General features: G+C 37.1%; 1 protein-coding gene across 1 annotated transcript in view; it reads left to right on the forward strand.

Annotated features, from left to right (window-relative positions):
- CTNNAL1 (catenin (cadherin-associated protein), alpha-like 1) overlaps positions 1 to 22,206 on the forward strand; it is a gene marked incomplete at its 5' end in the record, with an annotated part of 34,757 nt that overhangs the window by 9,891 nt on the left and 2,660 nt on the right. The window contains 12 exons of the mRNA XM_010020545.1: positions 706 to 825; positions 2,906 to 2,995; positions 3,294 to 3,464; positions 4,520 to 4,720; positions 6,944 to 7,030; positions 10,543 to 10,701; positions 12,405 to 12,497; positions 12,807 to 12,957; positions 17,947 to 17,984; positions 20,263 to 20,313; positions 20,415 to 20,569; positions 21,317 to 21,365. Of these exons, the coding sequence (XP_010018847.1) occupies positions 706 to 825; positions 2,906 to 2,995; positions 3,294 to 3,464; positions 4,520 to 4,720; positions 6,944 to 7,030; positions 10,543 to 10,701; positions 12,405 to 12,497; positions 12,807 to 12,957; positions 17,947 to 17,984; positions 20,263 to 20,313; positions 20,415 to 20,569; positions 21,317 to 21,365 (1,365 nt within the window). The remainder of the gene's footprint in view (positions 1 to 705; positions 826 to 2,905; positions 2,996 to 3,293; positions 3,465 to 4,519; positions 4,721 to 6,943; positions 7,031 to 10,542; positions 10,702 to 12,404; positions 12,498 to 12,806; positions 12,958 to 17,946; positions 17,985 to 20,262; positions 20,314 to 20,414; positions 20,570 to 21,316; positions 21,366 to 22,206) is intronic.

A 22,206-nucleotide genomic window follows, 5' to 3' on the forward strand; every position in this document is an offset into this window, starting at 1 on the left:
GCAGGATAGTTTCAGTAGTTTATAAGCTATGTGATAATTTTTGTTGAAAGTGGGTTTTTTTTTCTTTTTAAATGCTGAATTTGCATGCTTTTAGGTATCTTGAGTAAGAGCTTGATACAACCTGGGTACATTTAGTTCTTTGTTTTACACAGACCTAATAAAGATCTTCAGACTTTAGATAAAGTTGCTGTAGAAAGTGTAAAACTATATATTAACTAATTTCTAACTTTCTTTGTTTTCTTTTATAGAATACTGTTGTGCTTTTTGTAATGCACACAGCCATTAAAACACTTGTTTGATGGTGGTTTTAGACTTACGCATCTGAAATTGAACTTGGAGTGTTACAACATAGGGACATAATCCGTATATTAATTTCAAGCAACTTGTTTTTCAATTTGATGACGTTAACATTTTTCCTAAATCTGGAAACTGACTCCTGCAATAGTGTTACTTTTGATACTGGAAAGAAAATGAAGAGCATGTTTTTTGAGGGGAGGGTTGACAACAAATGACTCGTTTTGAATGAAGCATGATTGTTAATTGTTAATCTAGACTTGATTTCCAGCTGTTGAGTTATTAATGTATATAAAACTCATACATTTTTAACAATATGATTTAGAAGTGTCTGCAAATATTTCTAGTTTAGTAATAACGTTTTCTGTTTAGCATCTTGATAAATCTACAGTGTTTCCCCTTATCTTGCAGGTTCTTGCAACAATGGAACAACTAGAAAAAGTCAATAGTTTCCAGGAGTTTGTACAAATATTCAGCCAGTTTGGAAATGAAATGGTAGAGTTTGCCCATTTAACTGGAGATCGGCAAAATGTAAGTATTGATAAAAAGCTGTGAGAGATGATGTAAGGCATCGCGTTCATCTGATGATTCACTGGAAGGTCTGGGTTTTTGTAGGATGATTAATAAAAAATTGCTGATGTCCTACCTCTGAAGCCTAACTCCTCCTTCCTCTACCCAAAGGACATCTTTTGATTTCTAAAGCTCAGCCTGAGAAATATCACTGCATTGTTTGATCTGTGCATCTTCCAGAAGCTTGGGTGCATGTTACTTCAGATGGCCTTTGGCTCCAGTTGCTATCTTTTGGCCCTGTCTTTTCTGGCTTATTATTCTGGTAGAGAGTTTTTCTGTTATTACATGGCAAACATTTGATGTTTGCTCACAGTGAAGGGATTTGAAGGCAAAGTAATTATTTTAGAAAACTCCAAACGAGAAATCTTTAGATCCTAATAAAGCATGTACTGGGTTTGTGTTGGGTTTGTTTGTTGTTTGTTATTATTTTCGAATATTTTTCTACATTTAGATCAAAACTTCCTTATGTTGGGGTAATGGCTTTTTTACTTCTCTCATGCAGCTACTCTTTCAAAGCCTTTCATTCTTGCAGGAAGTTTTTTGCTGCTACTTCTATGTAAATAAAAGGTTTGCTGGGGCTTAAGACTTTTGCTGTGAGCTCTAATTTCTTCCCCTTGGCAATGAAATTCTCCATTCAGAACTGAACCAGGGCCTGATACAGGTATACAGGGTTCCTAATATCCAGTAGAATTCAGAATTTAGTTTGTATAAGCAATTGGCCAACCTCATGCATCTCCTTTTACTGTTGATGTGTTCTGAGTCTGATAAGTACATGCTCAGTATCAAAGAATAAGTTCTGAAAAGCTACATATAACTAAAGGAAATACCTATCTGGAAATGAACTGTCTTTATTTTTCCCTGAAATATTCATAGTAGTTGTTCCTTGGAAAGAGAAAGGTGCATTGCCAGTAAGTTACATTCTTTTCAACTATCTCTGGCCTTTGGCTCTCCTGTCCTTGCCTACTTGTTTCTTTTGGAAAGAGTATGTTTTATTAAATTGTGTCAGGACTTTCTTGATATGCTCACTTTACAGTGCGTAGGCTGCTATGTGGCGTTGTTAGTTTTACTTGGAGTAGTTTTCTTTAGTATAATTAATAGTAAGTATGCTAGAAACTCCTGGCTGTAGTCAGATTTATCAGAATGTAATGTCGGAATTTCAGAAATTAGCTGTTTTGGGGTGGGTTGTTTGTTTTGGTTTCAGTTTGCTCTTAATGTACTGATTATGATCTTAAAGATTTTCTGCTAAATATTAAGCTGTCAAAACACACTGCTGCTGTGATTTATCCATGTTTTTGCTAAACTACAGTGACCTGGGATTAATTCCATCCTGTCAACTGTTCCCTTTTCAGCTGGTCCCATTCAGTTACCTGTTTAACACTCAAATAGCACCAGGCTATCATTGCAAGCATTGAGATCTTAGTTGCAGTTTTGTAAGTTCTTCCTTTTGTTAGACCCTTTCACAAGTTGAGGGATTCATGTCTTTCCCTCTTCACTCTCTCCCCACCCACATCCCAATTTTGACTCTTAAATTCTTCCCTTTTGATGTCTTGCAGGTATATCCCTCTCCCTGAGAGTTCTTGAAAAGTTTCTGTACTTAATGAGTTTCTATAGAGGAATTGTTTGTTGGGGTTTTTTTAGCCTGTTAAAACTTTCTTTATTACTGGTATGTAGTAAATATAACACTAAGGTAGACAAAAGATGTTTTTAGTCAGCTATTCTTTTCCCCTCATTTTTCCTGTGTTATGAATAATGCTATGTGATAAAGATAGCAAGATTAGTGACAGTTTACATAACAAGCTCTGTATCTCTGAGCTCTTCATTCTTTGAAATCTGAATTGAATAGAGACAAGAATACATGCATAAATTAAAATCTGTCTGAAAATCAAGTTCTAGATCATGAGTTAGGCTGAAAATAGCATTTGTCAGACATAAAGAAGCTTTCTCACAACCTATCCATCTGCAAGACTTTCCTTTTTCCAGTGTCGCAAGCAGTTAACGTTTTAGATACTGTGTAATATTCAGGTCATCTTTTCATGTTTAGGATTTGAAGGATGAGAAGAAAAAGGCTAGAATGGCAGCATCTAGGGCTGTTCTTGAGAAGTGCACCATGATGCTCCTAACTGCTTCAAAGGTGAGTATGCATGCTTTTACACAACTTAGATAGATCAGAGTATGGCATCTGGCAGGATGGCTGACTCTTCTTTCTCAGCCCAACTCTAAACTTCATGCTAAAGAAGTGCGTGAGAGTAAAGACTGAGTGGAGGAAAATCTTTGAGTAACAGTATGAATTTACTTAACACAATAGCAGTTTAACACAAAGAATTAATCATATTCTAACACATACTTTAGAATTGCCTTGGCAGGAATAATTCATTTCACTATACTGCATGTACTCTTTCATAATACTTAACTTTGCTTTCTTTAAAAAGACTTGTCTGAGGCATCCAGACTGTGAATCCGCTCGTATAAACAAAGATGGAGTTTTTCATCGGATGAGATTAGCTTTGGAACAAGTAATAGATATTGTAACTGACTCAAGACCAAAGGGAGAAAATGAAATGGCCCCCATTAGCATATATTCTGGTATCAAAGAATTCAAGGTAAGAGTGGAAATAGTATAGTTTTCTAGGGCCTAATAAATTATCTCAAAACAAAAAGGGTGTGGGTGTGTGCACAAATGTTTTGTGTTGTTTCGTTTTGCTTTTTTTAAATTCAAAATGGCAGACCTGCATCTTTTCAGCAGTGTTAACTTAAATAACTATCCCAAAATAGTAGAAAATCTGTCAAGAGATGACTATAATTTCATTGTTGTTGCCAAAATGCACCTTTTGATACTTGCCATCTCTGTGTGTATCAGAATGCATTCAGAACTCCTAATGTTTTGTTGAGGTGATGCCTTGATGTTGAATAAACCTAAGTATCAGGGTATCAATCAGAAGTTCATTAAAATAGTTATTGAAGAGGAATTCTTTTTAATAGGTAGTATTTTTAAAACTGCACACAAAAATATTAATCCAAACATTTAAAAAAGCATACCATCATTCAAAGGCAATATTATGACTTCAAATTTTATCTTGTAGCTTGGGCAGTTTTTCATGCTAAAGGCTTTCCTAAATTTCTTACTCGGTTATGAACAACCATGTCTTATTTCTTTAGAATCTGAGATGTTGATTTTATGATTATATTTTGTTATTCATTCTCTCCCTCACCCCATTTAGAATTTGGTTGAAATTTTTGTGAAATACCTCAAAGTATTCAATTTGCTACATATAAATAACCAGAAAAATACTAAAAATAGATGGTACAGATGTGAAAAGATCAAACAAAATCTGAATACACAATTTCTGAAACATACTGAACTTAAAAAGTTTTTATTCACAGCAGTAGAACAGTTGTGGTTTTGCTGTTACTTCTCATAAGTGGCCAGTAATTTGCTGATGATATTATTACATTTAAATTAAACTAAAAATACCAAACCCTAAACTGGACATCTGGATAAAGCAAATCATTGGATTACTTTGAAAAACTTGAATAATTAACAAACCACTGAGGAGAAAAATAAAATGTAAAATGATTCATCTGCTTTCTGCAGATGTTTGTGTCACAACTGTACAGCCATATACATTCTCAAAGAACTGCTCTGTTTCTTTTTCAGAATAAGGTGGAGGGTCTTCGTGAGAATCTTTATTTTCTCTCAAAAGAGAACCTTTCAACAATGCTGGAAGTTATCCTGGAACATACGGAGGACTTCACAGACTCTGCCTATACCAGTCATGAGCACAGGGAACATATTTTGGAGCTGTCTAAACAGGCTAAAATGGAACTAGAGCAGCTGGTTTCAGTGTGGATGCAAGCTGTAAGAGCTTTTTACCAAAGTAAATCTTTTCACCTCTACTTTGGAAAGTAATTTTTAATGCAGCGTTTCTTCTGGTCTAGGAAGAGAACTGTGTGTATTCCTCACAGTGAGAGCTAATCAAGGAAGCCAGAGTTTGTTCTGTGCTTCTGCAGTTTCAATATGTTCTGTCTCTGCCCCAGTGGTGTTGCTTCATTGATTCTTTGATGGCTAAATTAGGCTACTGGTGACAGTAGGCTAATGAAGCTGTAAGTGGAAACAAGAAGGCAAATGGAAGTATCATTGCTCAGTCTTAAACAGTTAGGTCTTTGGTGGAGTAGTTCAGAGACTTCAATTGTCTTGATCCCATGGCAGTGACCCATTTCTGTTACTTGTTTTCAACAGAATATCGAGCACACCTAAACTACTGAAAAGAGAAATACTCTAAAAATTTCACATTTTTTTAATCTTGTGGAAAGAGAGGAAGGACACACTAAGACTTACAAGCAATTTTTGTTTGTCCTTTTTACAAGATCTAAACAATAATTTCCTTTTTTAGAGAAGCAGCGCATTAAGCCTTCCTCTGTCAGTTGTCTTATCGTATTCCTTGAAGGTGACAGAACATAAATGCAAAAGGGGGAGGAAAAGTAGAGATGGAAAATGCAGCTGCTTCTTTCAATGCTGACTTGTCTTTGGTGTAGCAAAAAATCTTACCAACACTGTGAAATATGGCAGATGTGTACGAGTGTAGGGTACTTACATAACTGAGTGTGTTTACTTCGAGGAAGCATTTTTGTTCCATTTCTCCTCTTTGAATCAGATGCTGCAGTCAGGTGTTCTTAATGCAGTAATGCAGTTTGAACAGCATATAAATCTCACTCGCAGACTGCTGTCACTACAAAGAAGACACGTATAGAATAAGAATTGCATAGACTCCTTAACTCCATATAAGAAACTAAAACTGTGTTTAGCTTGGTGTTGGCAATTAGCCCTGATAGGCAGCTGTGTAAGCAGTGTTCAGCAATAACTTACACATCCGTGTGCTATCAACACTGGTTTTGCCACAAATCCAAAACAGAACCATACCAGATACTATGAAGAAAATTAATTCTATCCCAGTCAAAACCAGTGCACTTGGGTATTTCAGAGCTCTCTTACTGGTAGAAAATGGTCACCTCTAAATAATACACATGCCACGCTTCAAGTGATAGAAATGAGAGCCTAGGACAAGACTATGCATATATATGATCCATGAAAATATTTGGGCATGCACATGTGTGCTTGTGCATTGAGTGTTTTCATTAATGAATAACCCAGCAGCTTCATGGGGGGGGTGAATATTTTCTGAGGGCCTTAATGTAATTCAAGCGGGATTGTTGATTAGAATACATGAACTGGGGGATATGTAGAGCTCTTAAGGTGCCCGGTTGTCTCCCTTTTTGCTTCACCATACTTCCTTTCAGCAAGCAGAGTAACTGTCTTCAGTGAGGAGTATTTTGAAACAGAAGTCTCAAGTCTCGATTTGACTGACATCACTGCTTTTTCATGTATTATTGTATGTTAGTGAAGACTAGCTGGAGCACAACAGATAATCTAATGCTGTTGATTGAATTTTAAATATTTCTGATATCTTCCTGTGTATGTTTGAGCTCATAAGATCACAAGATACTCTCCTGTTTTAGGTTTTCCTGTAACCATATTTTGGTATGACAATTCCTTCACTTTCTTTTTAAAAAAAGTGCTACTGTACTCCTTTAAGTGATATAGACAATGATCTAGTCTTACAAGGATGCTTTAAGTAACCTTTTTGTAATCAAGTATAGAACTTTTGGTATGACATTCTAGGTACTACTGTATTTTAAAAGGGTCTTTGTATTTTAAAAACTACTTAAAGATTGCCTTAAACTGTTGCTCTACTTTAGGATGTTTAGACAGAAAATTTTTGGAAGTTGTCAATTTCCTGAAAAAAAGTAGAAAAGCTCAGTGAGGTATAGAAATAAATTCCTGTTGAACAGAAAAAGTCAATTACCTTGCATCACTATTATTTTTAGATTTGATTTGGTGATAGCTGTTTCTGTAAGAGACTTATTCAAGTAGAATACACATAGGATGTGCAAATGAAAACATTCCATCTAGAAAGAAAGGGCTATCTTCTAAAGCAGCTTGAAGTAATGACACATGATTTGAGAGTGGGATTTGCTGGGGTATTTGTGTAATGTTTTGTCACTTGCTTTCTTTGGCTTGTAGCAAAACCAGAAGACAAAGGATCTCATGGAAGACTTGGAAGTAGCCATTTTAAAAACATGCCAGTGCATGAATGAACTTAAAAGAGAGGTAAGTCTAGTTTAAGCAAGCATAAACTGAATAAAAGCTTGAATTTCTTACTTGTTGTATGTGAAGTTGTAAAATAGGATCGTGTACCCCCGAAAGATAGTAACTATTCATAGACAAGAGTAGCTAAATCAGAATTACATTTGGGAGCTGGTATGCGGTCATCTTCTGTGTCCTTACTAGAACTGATTAGAAATCTGTTAGATACATAGGCTCTTTGCTAACTCTGACAACAATAAAAAAGGTGTTTGGACCTAAGTACTATGTATATAATCATTACTTTAAATGCAAAGGCTGAACTTTCCTTGGGGATGCATGCATCACTTATAGATACTTTTTCTTGTAGTGTGTGCTTAAATGAATAAATCACATTTGCTGCTTGTTTGTACTTAACCTCTTCTGTTGATTTCTATAGCAGAAATGTGTTATGATAGTACCTTATACTCGTGTATTTTTCTGGACATTTGGCAGCTCTGTATGTTCCTGTTGTAAATCACTTTTTTCCTAAATGCAAGCATGCTGGGTGTTTACTTACATACATGTATGAGATAGCTACCTCATTTGGTACATGGGATGGACTGCACTTGCTTATCAGTGTCACGTGTATGCATCCGTCTCTCCCTCCATTAATGGATAGCATTGCTGCCTTGTCTGTTCTACAGATTTGAGCCAAATACAGAATTACTGGTTTCTGGCAACTTCCAAAATACTTGCAAAGCATTCAGATATCTTCTCAACTGCTTCATGTTACTGTTCCTTTACAGTAAGACAACAGATGGAGAAATGATGACTAAGAACATGGGTTTCAATACTAGGCTGCAGAACAGCGCAAGCAGTGAACTTGCTTAGACTGAGCTCTCAGCTGCTGTAACTGGAAAACCTCGACTGCTCAAAAAAATCATGCTGCATATTTTTTAATAAAGGCAAAATGAAAATTTCCTTTTCTGGATTATAATTCTTGCAGCTGTCTTGAAGATTTGAACAGTGCTTTGAAACTATTGCAGTTAAGTGTTTTGCACTTCTGCTGTCAGGCAGTGTGTTGGGCTCCCAGGAAATGGAGGGTACATGATTAGTGCACTTTGATTAATAGTTTTTTCTTCAGCCAATATTATGTAGAAAGTCAGTAGTACAGCTTCGCTGGAGTGGTGTTCAGCTGCTCTAACTGTAAGATCATCCTTTTTGAGTAACATGTGCTCCCATGTGCTGAATGAGGAGGAAAGATTCCCAGTCAAAAGAGTATGTGACTATGTAATTGCATAGATCATAAAACCAAAGGTGGCTGGAATATAGTACGTGAAAGAAGTCATTAATATCTTGTATTTTCTTCCAGCTCCATAACTGTAAATCTTACCATACTGTCCTGCCCACAGGTTTCTATTTGCGCAAATGTTATGCAACAAAGGCTACACATTTGCCACACTTAAGTTAAAGAATTTTTTCAGGTGACAATAGTAGAAAATTACCGTCTATAAAGCAGGAAACAGAGATGGCATAAAATACAAAACATTGGCTTACCTGTGCCCTGTGGTGTAGCTCTGTATTAAAAGCAGTGCAGGGGAAAATGTAGCACACTGGTTTAGAAATGGTGGAGCAAATGTAGTGGGTGTGGATTTCTAAGCAAACAAATCTGAGGTTCTGTATGACTTGCTCTGGTGATCTGTAGAGTATGAAAGTTTGCTTGGTAAGAGCTTTTTTTAAAATACACAGGATTCATAATACTCAGAAATACATTCAGATTGTCATTTTCCTACTTCTCTGTGTAGTGATTACATTGATCCCAGAGTAGCCAGGCTTCTGTACATGGCTGAGGAGGACTGACCTGACAGTCCAACTTTGGGTGCTGGGGTGTATCATCCAGCAACCACGATCTCTATTGGTGAAACTGAAGTATCGTGACTCTAAAAGAGAGAGCCTTGGTGGCTGAGTACACAAGACAGCCCTGTTAAAAGTAGTTCTTTCGCATCTCTATCACTTTATGGAAGAAACAAAAGATATGTTCCTTCCTTGAGGTGATTTTCCTAACAATGAGAGAGACAGCATTAAATAGAAGCACATTTCTTTTTTAGATCAGGATGAAAAGAATCTGATGAAAAGGTAATCTCTATGTAGCATATATATAAATGAGAATTGTCAGTTCCTACTGTAACATTACAAGCCTTGCAAATAATCCTTTCTTCAGACCTGACTTCATTTCCAATATTAGTGGTTTGTGCTAATTTTTAATCGCATATGAGAAATGCTTTATAAATAGTTTATAACAGGTTGTCATAGTTTTGGTTTTTTCCCCTCTATAGAAGACAGTCACAGAAAGTGAGGCAACAATTCAGGCTGCTTGCATGAAAATAAAAACAAACCAAAACCACCCACAAACCAACCCCAACCTTAGTTCTGGACTGCAGAGGAAGTACTGTTGGGGAAGGGGATAAAATAGGTAGAGGCCAGTGGAATAAACCAACCCCAACATACCATTCTAGTAAACACTCTTATCTACAGAGTTGAGGGCCACCAGTGGCACAATTTCAAGCTCATTGTATTCATAAAAACTTGAAAAATAGCTTTCTTTTTGAACAGCCAGATTTGTTGTATATTCAGTGCAGTCTGGCAAAGTGAGTGTACTGTTACAAAACTCTCAATGGTCTTAGGAGTAAAAGCATGCTCTGTTGTTTCTACAGAGGTCACTATTCTGGTTTTACTTATGTTTTTAAAATGGGCTGATTTGCAGTTAAGTCCATCATAGGTAAACCTACTATGGCTAGTCACTGTAGAACTAGAAGCAGCTGTCACTGATAGCTGTTGTCAAGCCGAGTCCCTCACAGCATGATTTCAGCAGATCCTTGGGTCTGAACGTGGATCTGGATTTAGGGATGTGTTTCAAGGGGAAGCTTCTCCTTGCTTGTTGGGAGTGTATGGAGAGTGAGACTTCTTCAAGATCCATCTCTGGCTTGAGCCTCCATGTAGCAAATAGGTTTTTTACGTTTCTATGGCCATATCACAAGCTGATTATATTTCTTTGCATCACTGAGAATTCAATTTATTCATACGAACTTAATTTCTTAAAATATTATAATCTCAGATGTTGTGTGGCTTCAGTCTGATTTGCAGTTTAATGTGTGCTCTTCATGAGGAGTAGCCATTGTGCCATGCTTATGTTGAACTTGGTGCCGCACAAATTCATGCACCCAGTTTTCTCCCAGCTGTAGCATTATCAGAAAACAATAGTGTGATAAATCACTTCATGTCCTCATTTTACCCAGCTGCTCTTTTGTTTCTATCCATATTTGCTTGTGGGGGTTGGAGTTTTATTTTTTTTTGAGTGCATTAGATTTTATCTTTGAATAGTAATTGAAGAATTAAAGTCCCAGAAAATATGCAGGATACATAGGAGCTTTCATGGCAGTAAATTTTTTGTTTCTTAGAAAAATCAATCTGTTTCTTAAGTTTATTTTGCTTGGTACTGTATGAATTTTTTTTCTTTCCACGACTTCTCTCTCCTTCTTCTTTTAATGCTTCTCAAGGTTCACAGTGCAGCAACATCTTTGGCAGCAGATCTGCTAAAATACCATACGGATCATATGGTTCTCAAAGCATTAAAAATCACAGGAGTAGAAGGAAATCTTGAAGCTGTAGCAGAGTATACTTGCAAGCTATCAGAGCAGAAAGAACAACTGGTTGAGGTGAGTTCACAGCTGCTTTCATTTTGTAAGGCACTTAGAAAATGAGTGGCCAGATTTGTCTTCATCTGTTACTTAGGAAGGCTTTGGTCTGTGCTTTTGTAATTTTTATTTTATTTTCCTAATATACTGTTGCATTTTGTATTGCTTTTGGTTAGGGTCTGAACCAGAGGCATCAGTGTGGCATAGAGTTGTTGTAGAAGGGACGTACAGCCGTACCCACTTCTCCTCCTGAATCTAGACTCAATCTATATGTATATATTGTGGCTAAAATACTCATTTAAAAAATGGGTTTCTAGATTCAAGTAGAAATGATAGCCTTTTTCTTTCAAGCAGGAGGCATTCAGCAGCAGCTGGATCCGAAGACACATTTTAAGAGTGCCGGGAATGTAGGGTTAAATTTCTTAATGCAGTGAACTTGACTGTTTTGAAGATCTTGTGTAGTTTTTGTCAGGCAGGAGGCCACTGAAAATCTTTTCTCCTTTGTGAAAAGCAGCGGGTATGTTTCATGTACTAACACATTAACGGTTTTGTATGGTAGTGTTCACACACATGAACAAACAGGACTTCCAAGACTACTGAGAGATCGTGGCTTTTAGGAGACCATGGGTTCTAGGAGTACCTGTGGGGAGGATGACTGCCACGTGTATCTTGTTGCTGTCTCGTCTGACTGATGAGCAGAAGTAACTCTACCAGCAGGAGACATACAAAGATACATACTTAGATCTGGAACATGGTGATGCCAACACCTGTACTTTCATCTAATACTTACTAATTTCTAAAAAATTCTGATACCATATGGGGCTTGAGGGTGAATATGTAAAAACATCACTCTTGAACTTCTGGGGCTGGCAAATCAATGCTGTGGATTTTTAATTTCAGTTTTAATGTCCCGTTTTTCTGTGACTAATTAGTGTTCAGTTTTTCTTTTTTTTTGTCAGGCATAACCAAGAGGTTAAATAATGTTTCTATGTGAGGCATTATAGCATTTCGGATGATGGACAGTGAAGTTAGTTTAATATTTGCTGTCTCTGTCTTATAAATTCTCCTTTTGGTCTGAAAACGTCGATGTTCCTTCTCAGTCCAAAGTTCACTCTAAATCTTACTAACAAAAAACCCTCAAACAGAAGCCAATAAAACAAAACTACATTTTGCTTACTGTGAAAGGAAACCGTTTTTCCCTAAATTAATTTGATGCTGATTTACTTAAAGATAATTCACTTCCCTGGGTGATGAAAGCCTGAATTTTCCACATGGCTGCTAATTGCAGAGTAAGCCTGTTTCGGTGAAGTCATTTATGCTACAATTTTTCCAAGTTCTGTAGGTGCCTAATTAACTTTCAGGTTTATTCAGTCATAAATATGTGAAATCATTGTAATTTTATTTTTATTAATTTATTGATTTTGGTGGGGTTTGTTGTTCTTTGATTTAATTTTTTGTTTGTTTTGTTTTTATTAATTAATGTGTTTTGTGTCTTTTGGTGATCTTGGTGATTTTCTACACATTCCAAGTTAGGATTTAGCCTCGTTTTTATTATAAATGTTCTCTGAGAAACACCCAGCTGTGCGGTCCCCGAGAAGTTTCTGAAGGGACCATCAATAACTTTGTGGTTCTGTGCGTGTGTCTTTGTGCACCTTTTCTCACTACTAATGAAAACATTTTTTTTTACCTTTCTTTTCTCTCTTTAATTTATAAAAAATACTTAGATGTGTCGCTTACTGAGGCATGTTTCTGGAACTGAGCCCCTCGAGATTACTTGCATACATGCAGAAGATACCTTTCAGGTCACTGGCCCACAGGTAAGCTTAGCTTTTATCTGAACACTTCTACTGGACATAAATCAGTAAAAATTACTCGTGCAAATTTTTTGAAGACCTTGATGTTGAACTGTTCAGAACAGTTCTAAGAAAGAATTGCACTTTAATGTCGGGTAGTAGCTAAACAAATGCACAAGGAAGATCATCTAGCCTGGAGATGTCAGATGAATACACCACAAAGACGTAACAGTAGCAGTTTAATTTTGTGTTTTGCCTGCGAAGGCAGTTGTGAATTCATGTGCAACACTATGTGCTGGGACTACAAACAGCAAATATTTTGTGTCTGTCCAGATAATTTCTGCTGCAGAAACACTGGCATTACATCCATCTAGCAAGATTGCAAAAGAAAATCTTGAGGTGTTCTGTGAGGCCTGGGAGTCTCAACTGAGTGACATGTCTATGTTGTTAAGAGAAATCAATGATGTGTTTGAAGGAAGAAGAGGTAAGAATGCTATGTAGAAATAGAAAAGTAGTTTTCAAAACATGTAGTCTAAGAATTTCAAGTGTGATTTAGGAAATACTGTTTTCTTATGAGAAAAGCACAATAAACAGTCACACATCCTCTATGGCAGTGTGGAATCTAGGTGGGAATACACAAATTTATTGGTTTTGTATAGGTGTTGAATTAGGGTGCTTATTGGTTTTTTCTTTTTTCAAAAAAAAAACAGCTGAAAATTTAAAAGCCTGATCTGAGTAAGATCAGCTATGTTTAGCTTTCTGCACAGTGATTAGTTCCAGTAAAATCAAATAGAAGGGCTCAAAAGACACAGACATATTCCACACCGCACTTTGCCAGCGGTGTCCAAATATTAGGGATGTAGGGCTTTCATTCCAACCCTTCAGCTTGTCTAGGACACTCCAGTTTATTGCAGTGAAGACATAACTTGAATTGTGTGACATGTGTAATTCATTTCCTGTATTTCTGGGGGGAAAAATATATATATATATATATTCTATACTGTCAACTTGCTTTGTATTCACTTCATAATGTAGTGAATGTAGTTATTTGATTTTTAAACTGCTGTCCTTTCTCCTGGATGGAATCTCTGATGACTGCAAAATCTTGGGATATTTTCTCTGGTTGGTAAGTTTACTGGTATTTGTACAACATGTAGAAGAAAACCTTGGAATCTTAAAAAGAAAATAAATCTGTGTTTACTTTTCATGTAGGGTAATTTACGTTTAAAATGGAAACAATATTGTTTTTCATTTATATCTAACATAATTTTTTTCCAGATGATGTCTTTATGTAGTCTGTCATACTTCTTGCAGTTACATGTTTGTTTCAGTCTTCAAGGTATAATTGCATACAAGTAGAATGTAATATATGATGATACCGAATGTCTAGTATTTTTAAGAAAATCACTCAGGTTTAAAAGCTTAGACTTAGTTAAATACAGAAACTTTTGGGTTTTTTGGGTTTTTGGTTGGTTTTTTTTGTATCTAAGATATACAAAAAGTAAATCCTTATTCAGGTTAGATGACACTTTATCAATGACACAATACTTCATCTTGCTATTAATGTGAGACCTTTTTCCATTTTTAGAGTTTCTTTTGTCAGTTTAACTTTGTGTACTTGATCAGCTTTTTCTGTAAGCAGTTCTTTTCTACCAGCTTTGTTGTGAGGACAGTTAACTACCAGTCATGGAGTGTAGTATCTTAAACTGTTGTTGCTGGTTGCTAGATGAATGTGTGTCTAAACCTGAAGACCTGTAAAAGGAAAACGTATGTTGAAATCTGAGTGGGTTTACAATATTTGTGTGTGTTGCAGGTTATTGGGAATTTGAGGTGTTTGAGAAATACACGATCGTTATCCTACTTGTTTGTCCATGTTGGTCTGGAATACCATCTAAAGATGTGTAGCAAACAGAGATCCTGTTTATGGTCCTTTAAAATTTCAGTGGGATTTTTGTTTGTTTTGGGAGCCAAGGACATACTAACTTAATTTAAACATAGCATTAAATTTTATATAATGCGACTTAAAATAAAGTATTACTCTAATATTAATTTATTAACATAAATATAGAATTTGCAGGGCTGATCATTCAGTATCTGATTTTTTTCGTATTCATACAGTGGTCCTGCAGAGTTGAATGAGCAACTTTTTATATGTGTGTGTATACATATATGTATTACTGTATTTAAAAATAATAGGATGGGAATTCATACAGCCACAGCAAAGCATGCACTTGGCTTTCCAAACAAATAATTCTCAAGTGCTGCGGCAGATTGCCAGCCTCTCCTCTAGTTAGTAACTTTCTTTTCTCTTGTGGCTGTTGACAGCAGGTAACAACCATTTTCCACTAGTGGTACTTTACAGTTTCTTTAAAGCATCATTTCACAAGGCAACCCAATGTCGTTGCTTGAAGGAGAGAAAAGAGAATGGGTAGGTGTTGCTGAGCATGTTGGAGGCTGTTAGTGTGTGTGGGCCTGGCTGCAATGAAGACTGACTTCTGTTTGTCACACCTGGATGAGTCTGTTCTTGTTAGTGTCTCTTGTTTTCTCAGTCTTACCTTCAGCATAAGGTATTCTGATACCATCATTGATAAGACAGTTAGCACAGCTTGTGTTCTTTAGATGGCCTTGGGTGCATTAGGTCTTGTATTGCCAAAACGATGCTTAAGAAATCATGTGTCTGTTTTCCTTGTCTTGCATCCCAGCTTAGTAAGGGACTTCTCTTTGAATATGGATTGTTTCATATTAAGTGTCAGTTATTTCCTTAGAAAGAATCTGGTCTCCTATATCCATCTTCTACAGAGATTTCCTCTATATTGCAGGCTAACTTTTTTCTGTTTGTTTGTTGGACATCAGAGTGACTCTTGGCCAAAAAAAAAAGACAAAAATCTCACCTAAATACCTCCACCTTTTTGCTTCCAGTAGATATCCTAAGTCTACCTTGCCACTTTCACCATTTTTTCTCCTAGAAAACATGGCTGGTGACCCAATAAATAAGTTAAAGTGTATGTTTGCTAAGAGATAAGAGTGGCATTCACAAGACACAGTGAAGTTTCACAATATTTTATAAGATTTTATTCTTTTTGTAACTCATGATAGTTATCTTAATGCTAATGTTGGTAAAAGTGTCTTTATTTTACAGACTAAAATGTAACAAGTGCTTTATTTCTAGTAGAATTGTGATTGTGTGTAAAAAAAGATAGAATTAAATAAGAAGGTATATATATATTTTTTTCTCCTCAGTTTAAAACCTTGTATTTTTGTACTACCAATTTAAATGTTTAGCTTTGTTAGAGAGTTCAGAATACAGTTTAAGAGGCAAAAATTGAGTGGTGACTAAATGTGCTGGACACATCAAATAAAAGGAACATTTTTCTGATTACACTAGATTCACATTGTCTATACTAATTTCTTTATTATTACAAGAAATTGTATAACTCCTTATCCAGTATTTCTTTCCTATCGGCAAATTAGGTATTTCTTATACTGAGGTTCAAATCTCACATGAATAGAGAGCCAGATGAAACAATATTTTACTGAATTTTAGTGTAATTGCACCAGATCATGCCCAAATTGAAATGGGCTTGTCTTAGGGAGAGGGATGCATACGCATGTAGGACTGGAGGAAGCACACCGCAGCCCAGTAACCCTCATGTGGGTTTTGAAAATCCCTCTGTGCTGTGCAGAACGGGACAGTGATGTTGAGTTGGCCTCCTCTTGCTTAATCCTAAAACAGTGAGGAGGCCCATTCTGCACAGTGTTGGCGTTTGAATCTCTGCATGGCTGGTCTGGGCTGAGAAGAGTGCTGGGCTTCTTGGGAGAGTGGCTCCTGTCAGCTAGAAGGTTTAGGTTAGATACTTAACTTTGAGGCTCTTGCACTTTGAGATGAATCACTTAAGGAAAGTACCATCTCCTCTGTTGGCCGTGAGCCAGTCTCTTTTTTCCTAACTTCTTAGTTTCAACATGCTGGAGAAGAATGTGAATGATCCCCTGATTGCTCCCTTGTATTTAGTCAGAAGTGAGAGAATGATTTGTGAAGATAACTGCCTTTTTTTGCCTTCCTCTTGTTTCGCCCACTTGATTTGAGAGGAGTTAGATGACCATGAGGATCTGGGAGGGCCGTAGGTGGTGAATAGGGAATACAGAACAGAATTTAGAAATCGGAGTTCGAGAAAGAAGGGTGAAGCAGGTCTGCAGCCATCCTACTTTCAGATAAGAACTGAGATCAAGAGCAAGATTTAGAAGTTGAAATAGAGACATTTTGGAGGGAAAAGCATGACTGGGACTACTGGAAAGTGGAAAACTGGAAGACAAAGAGGATTGAGGTACACTTGTCAATTACTGAAATCTGGGTTTTAGGGGGTCAATTGCCTAGACATGGAAACCCTGATTTTTCTGTGGTGTCAGGAGATAAAGAGCATATTTTCAAAAACATCATGAATGCACAGGAGAACTGTACTCTGAGGACTCAGAGTGGAATTCCTCTAGGAGCTGATGCAAGAGGAGGAAATAGCAATTGTAGGAGAGGGTTGTTGCTTGTCCTTCTGTCTGTCAAGATGCGTCATCTCTATGCAAACTTGGTACTGATATCCATTATAGTAGCCCTTTTTTTCTTCAGGTAAAATCTGCTTTTCACTAGCTTTTAAGGTGGTTTTATTTATTTTATTTTTATTTTATTTGGCAGATTTTGCTCTCCTGAATCTATTGTAGTAGCTGTAAGTTTTCATAGATACTAAGTTTTCTGATAACTGGAGCTCTAATCCTAGGCTGCTAGCCCAGGCACTGTTTCCTTTTGCCGATAAATTCTTACCCACTTTTAGGTAATACCTAAAAGGCTGTTTTGGGTTTTTTTTTTCTCTGTTTGTTTTGCTCAGACTTGGAATACCTGTGGCTCCTGGGGATATAAGAAATAATTCAGTATGTGTGTAATATGCTATAGAACCTTTTTCTTTATAAAATACAGTGCACACAGGATACATGTAGTACAGTACAACATGAGAGTTTTATTGTCATTACTTAGAAAAAAACCTGCCTAGATTTCTCACTAGAGGCATTGCCTATTGCAGGCTTCAGACCATCTAACCCATGCCAGGAAAAGCCTTATGTCGAACTACCACTGTATGTTCTGTACTGTGCAACAAAATGAGCGCATGTAGTGATAGCTACTCAGTCCCACTCACTTGTGGATTGCATGCAGAGGACTAGAAATCTAATTGAGGGAAACTATTCAGAGAAGCTTTCTTAGCTGCCAGTTGCCGAGAGCTAAAATCTGAACAGCACAGAGTCCTTGGCTTGTCTGTCTCTGGAAGCACGAGCCAGAGAGAGAATCCTCTGCAATATTTAAAGATGAGAAATTACAGGTAAGTAATTGGCTTTTATGGTACTACGACTTAAGGAAGGATGAAGTAAGACCATGTGATCCCATAGATTAAAATCTGCATACAAATTTTGTTGTAAATGTATGTGTTCTTCATAGGAGAGAAGCGTGTCTACCTATCACTGCCCAGACCAGGGGTAAGTTGCTTTTGGAATTGTTGTATTTACTTTATATCTGCTATTAGCTAATTGACTTCTTTCCATGTCACACCTTGATGAGGACATAGCAGTGTCTTGGTAACATGCATCTTGACTGTATGGCTGACAGTAAAATATCAGATTTTGTCAATTCATTAAATTAATAGCAAACATACTGAAAACTAGGGTAACTAGTTACACTGTATGCTTTGATTGTACGTGAGCTTTAATTACTGTTCATTAATACGACCTTTTTTTACCATGTACTCGACTGTCATGCTATATAATAAAAAATGCATTGTTACTATTAGAACAGTAAGAATACACTGTAACATGATGAAAGTAAATTCTGGTAATCTGATCTTATTCTTTTTCTAACTTTGTTCCCAGGATTTAAACAGTTGCTTTGTTGTTGTTTGGAAGGTTGCTGCCACCTTTTGAATTTTGCAAAATACATAGATTTAGGAGAGTTATGATTAATTCACAGTTTGAAAGTGGAGAGGAAATGTAGATTACATCCGTAAGACAAGAAATTCCTTCACAGAGTAATTTCTTTGCCTAACAGATGCACTAAGCTTCAGAATTCTCTTCCCAGTGCTGTGACTTCCAGTACTGCCTCTTCTATCCTTACTGCCATCAAAGAGGTCTGCTGTGCCTGGCTAATGCCCAGGCTGTGCCTGCACAGGAGCTCCATTGTTCTTGTTGATCTAATTAGGATACATGTTTTGATACACCTGTTTAATTGTGACTGTGCTGTTTGCTGGTAATGCGTGGCATAGTTGAGGACAGAGCAGTAAGGATGATTCATGTATGTGCTTAATGCACAGGTACGTTTTTCTCTATAGTATTAGATGTCAAATCATATTTTAAAAGCAAAATAACTTCTTACCTGATTTTTACCAATTTTCACATTCAGATAGTGTGAGTAAATACCAGAATGGAGAAAACTACAGATCTGACAAACATCTGAGATTTCTTTAGTTATCTGTGGATAAAAAAGCTTTGTTTTGCGAAATCTTTTGATATGAGACCAGCATTTCTAATACGTAGGCAGAATTAGAATGTCTAATCTGGGAAGATAGTCATAAGATTCAGAATATCTAAAAATTTTGGGTTGGGAAAAGAGAAACAGCATGAAAGCTAAACTGAGCAGCAGAATGCAGTAGAAACTCTAATAGTGGCACTTTATTTTTGCTCAAGCTCTTGAAGTGAGAGATGGAGATGGTACCTGGAGCCTGTTTCTGATGCTGTTCACATCGAATAGTGTTTTTTTTCTCCCCCTGCAGGTATTACTGCACTTTATTTGCCCAAGTACTCCCACTAATGAATAGCAGCTTTTTCCAGGTTCTCAGGCAAGGCACTCAGTCCTGCACTCTTAACCATCCAACCTCCTCCAGTAGCTCACACCTCTCCAAAGTGTGACACCAACTTGTACTTTCCATTCCTCTGCACTCCAGAGCAGTTCCTGAACGTGGACTGTGGCTCCCATGTCTGTTAGTTTTTGCTGTCTCTGCACAGTGACAGCAGCAGCATACAAAGCTAAAGCCAGGAATTGCTGCTTTCAACATGTAAATTGATCTGAAGCAAATCATGCAATACTGTGTATATGTGTTACTCAGTGGGAAAGCTCTGCCTTACCAGGTAGTCTGCTCAAATCAGCACCACTAATTATTGTTTAATCTGAGCCAATATTTAGCTTGCAGACAGACGGGTATTTCAGATAGTTTGTGACTTAAATAGAAGAAGGAGACCCATAAGAAGACCAAAGTGTCAGGACTTGTTTCCAGCTACTTTAACAAAGTGACACAGAATAACAAGCTACATCCTCATACCAACGTTTTCGGGGGTTGTACCCTAGATCAGCTTGTTACTAGCTAAATCAACTTCCAAGTCCCTGTTACATCAGTATCATCTTTGATGGAAAAATCAGTGCAGTAGTACTTGAGTAAGTCTGGTTATTTACTCCTAAGTGTTACTGAGGATTTAGAGGGTAAGGAGAAGAAATGGTGTACTGCATGAGGAAGTACAGTCTGAGCACTGTGGAAGAGTTGTTTTCATTGAAACTTTGGGGTGTCTGTAGGCACAGCCCCCGTTTGCACATGCCATTTCAGGAGGACAGCCAGAGTAGAGTACTCAGCTTCTACTGAGAAGTTTGTCTGAACCACTGGAACTCGCCTGCAAAGTCTGTTTCTTGAGTATAGCACTACCTCTTATCATCTGTTAGTAAAATGATTGCTAATGTCTTTTATTTAAAAATACTATTTTTTGTTTGAAACAGAAGCATAATGCAAATCTGAAAGCATTAAAGCCAGTCAAACTTGATACTGAGGTAAGATGCCATCATTTTAGTTTAAAATCTTCTTGATTTTTTTTTTAATTTTGTCTGAAGAATGTATTTTCAAGTGCCATAAATATGGTTACCATTTACAGGAACAGGCAAAAATTGCAAAACTTGGATTAGAATTGCATCTGCTCACATCTGATGTGGATTCTGAAACGGAGAAATGGGAGGATCAGGAGAACGAGATCGTGCAACGTGGACAAGGCATGTCAAGTATGGCCTACTCCATGTATTTATTTACCAGGTAATTACACTGTATACAACATGCTTTGGTGGGAAGAGCAGCATTAACAGTGTTTATGGGAAATAAGACAGTTTAATTTTTCAGAGTATAATAATTGGGGCACATTCAGAAAGGAGCTTTAATTTCTATCCTTATGCTTATAAATTCTTGTAAATTTCTAAGCTGTTTAATAGTAAAATTAAGGGGCGTTTGAGTGCTGAATATCTGTTTTGTTGCAGAACAACTATGTAAGTAACTCTTGGGTACAGAAAACATTTTAAGAAGCATGTTCATAAATACTTTCAAAATTAAGGGAATTAAAGCACAGGTATATATCAGTAGATAAGAATTACTGATCTTTGCTGTAGTGAAAGATGTTCTTCTGAAACTTGCCCATGCAATATCAGCTCTCTTATTTGAAGAATTTTTTTTAAGAAGAGAGAAGAGTTTGAGATTTTTTTTTTCACACCTACTGCCCCAGTAATACTCAGTAAGCCAGAGACACAGATTTCTGTCCTTGTTCAGCTGATGAGAACTGAACCATTGCTAAATTCCGAATAGTGCCCTAGCCATTGATGTTTCTATTTTTGAAATGCATTTCCTGTAGTTAAGTTATTGTTGTGCACAGTATCTTCTCGGAGAGTGATATTTTACAGTTCAGAGGTGTGAATGGGGTGAGAGAGAGAACCTTATAAATTGTGGAAGTAGTAAGCAAAATAAACTGCTCTCTATACATGGCATACATTCTGCTTTTATTATTTCCCACAGAGGAGAAGGACTTCTGAAAACTACTCAAGATTTATTTCATCAAGCAGAGGTAATATATTTTTAACAAAGTAGGAGTTAGGCACTCTGAGTACAGAACACATTGGAAGACAGGCTGAGAGTGTGGGGTTGTTCAGCCTGGACAAGTGAAGGCTCCAGGGAGACCTTAGAGCAGCCTTCCAGTACCTAAAGAGGGCCTCTGTGAAAGCTAGAGAGGGACTTTTCACAAGAACACGTAGGGATATTAGGAAGAAGTTCTCGTGAGGGTGGTGGGACCCTGGCACAGGTTGCCCAGTGAAATTGTGGCTGCCCCATCCCTGGAAGTGTTTGAGGCCAGGCTGGATGGGGCTTTGAGCAACCTGGTCTTATCTAGTGGGAAGGTGTCCCTGCCCATGGCAGGGGGGTTGGAACTAGATGGTCTTTAAGGTTCCTTCCAACCCAAACTATTCTGTGATTCTATGAACTTAACTCTCTGATTCCTTACACGTAAGTACAGCGTGCCATGAATTGACTGGCAAGTGTAGATTTTAAGCAGCCTAACTGGTACATACTTTCTGAAAACTAGCTTTTAGTTATTCCAGTAGCAGTGTAAGACAGCATTCATTAAACTGAGATTCCAGTTAGGAGTAGGAATAGCAAACTGGCATTATGGCAGATAGAGTGGACTTGCATGCATTAGTAGTATTGTGTCACTTAGCTCGGTCCCTGATAGCGTTGATGGATATTCCATCCTAGTCTGAGCAGCAGTATTTTTAGGGGAAAGAAAGAAGATGTAAAAGTTCGAAGAATACAAAAAAGACAAGGGGACAAGTGCAGGAATGTGGTATGATATTTCCAAGGTACATGCCTGTATTTAACAGGAGGCTGGTTACCTTTGTCAGGACAATAAGCAA

Source organism: Nestor notabilis, unplaced genomic scaffold (genome assembly GCF_000696875.1).
Source record: "Nestor notabilis isolate BGI_N333 unplaced genomic scaffold, ASM69687v1 scaffold18278, whole genome shotgun sequence".
NCBI classification, from domain to species: Eukaryota; Metazoa; Chordata; class Aves; order Psittaciformes; family Psittacidae; genus Nestor; species Nestor notabilis.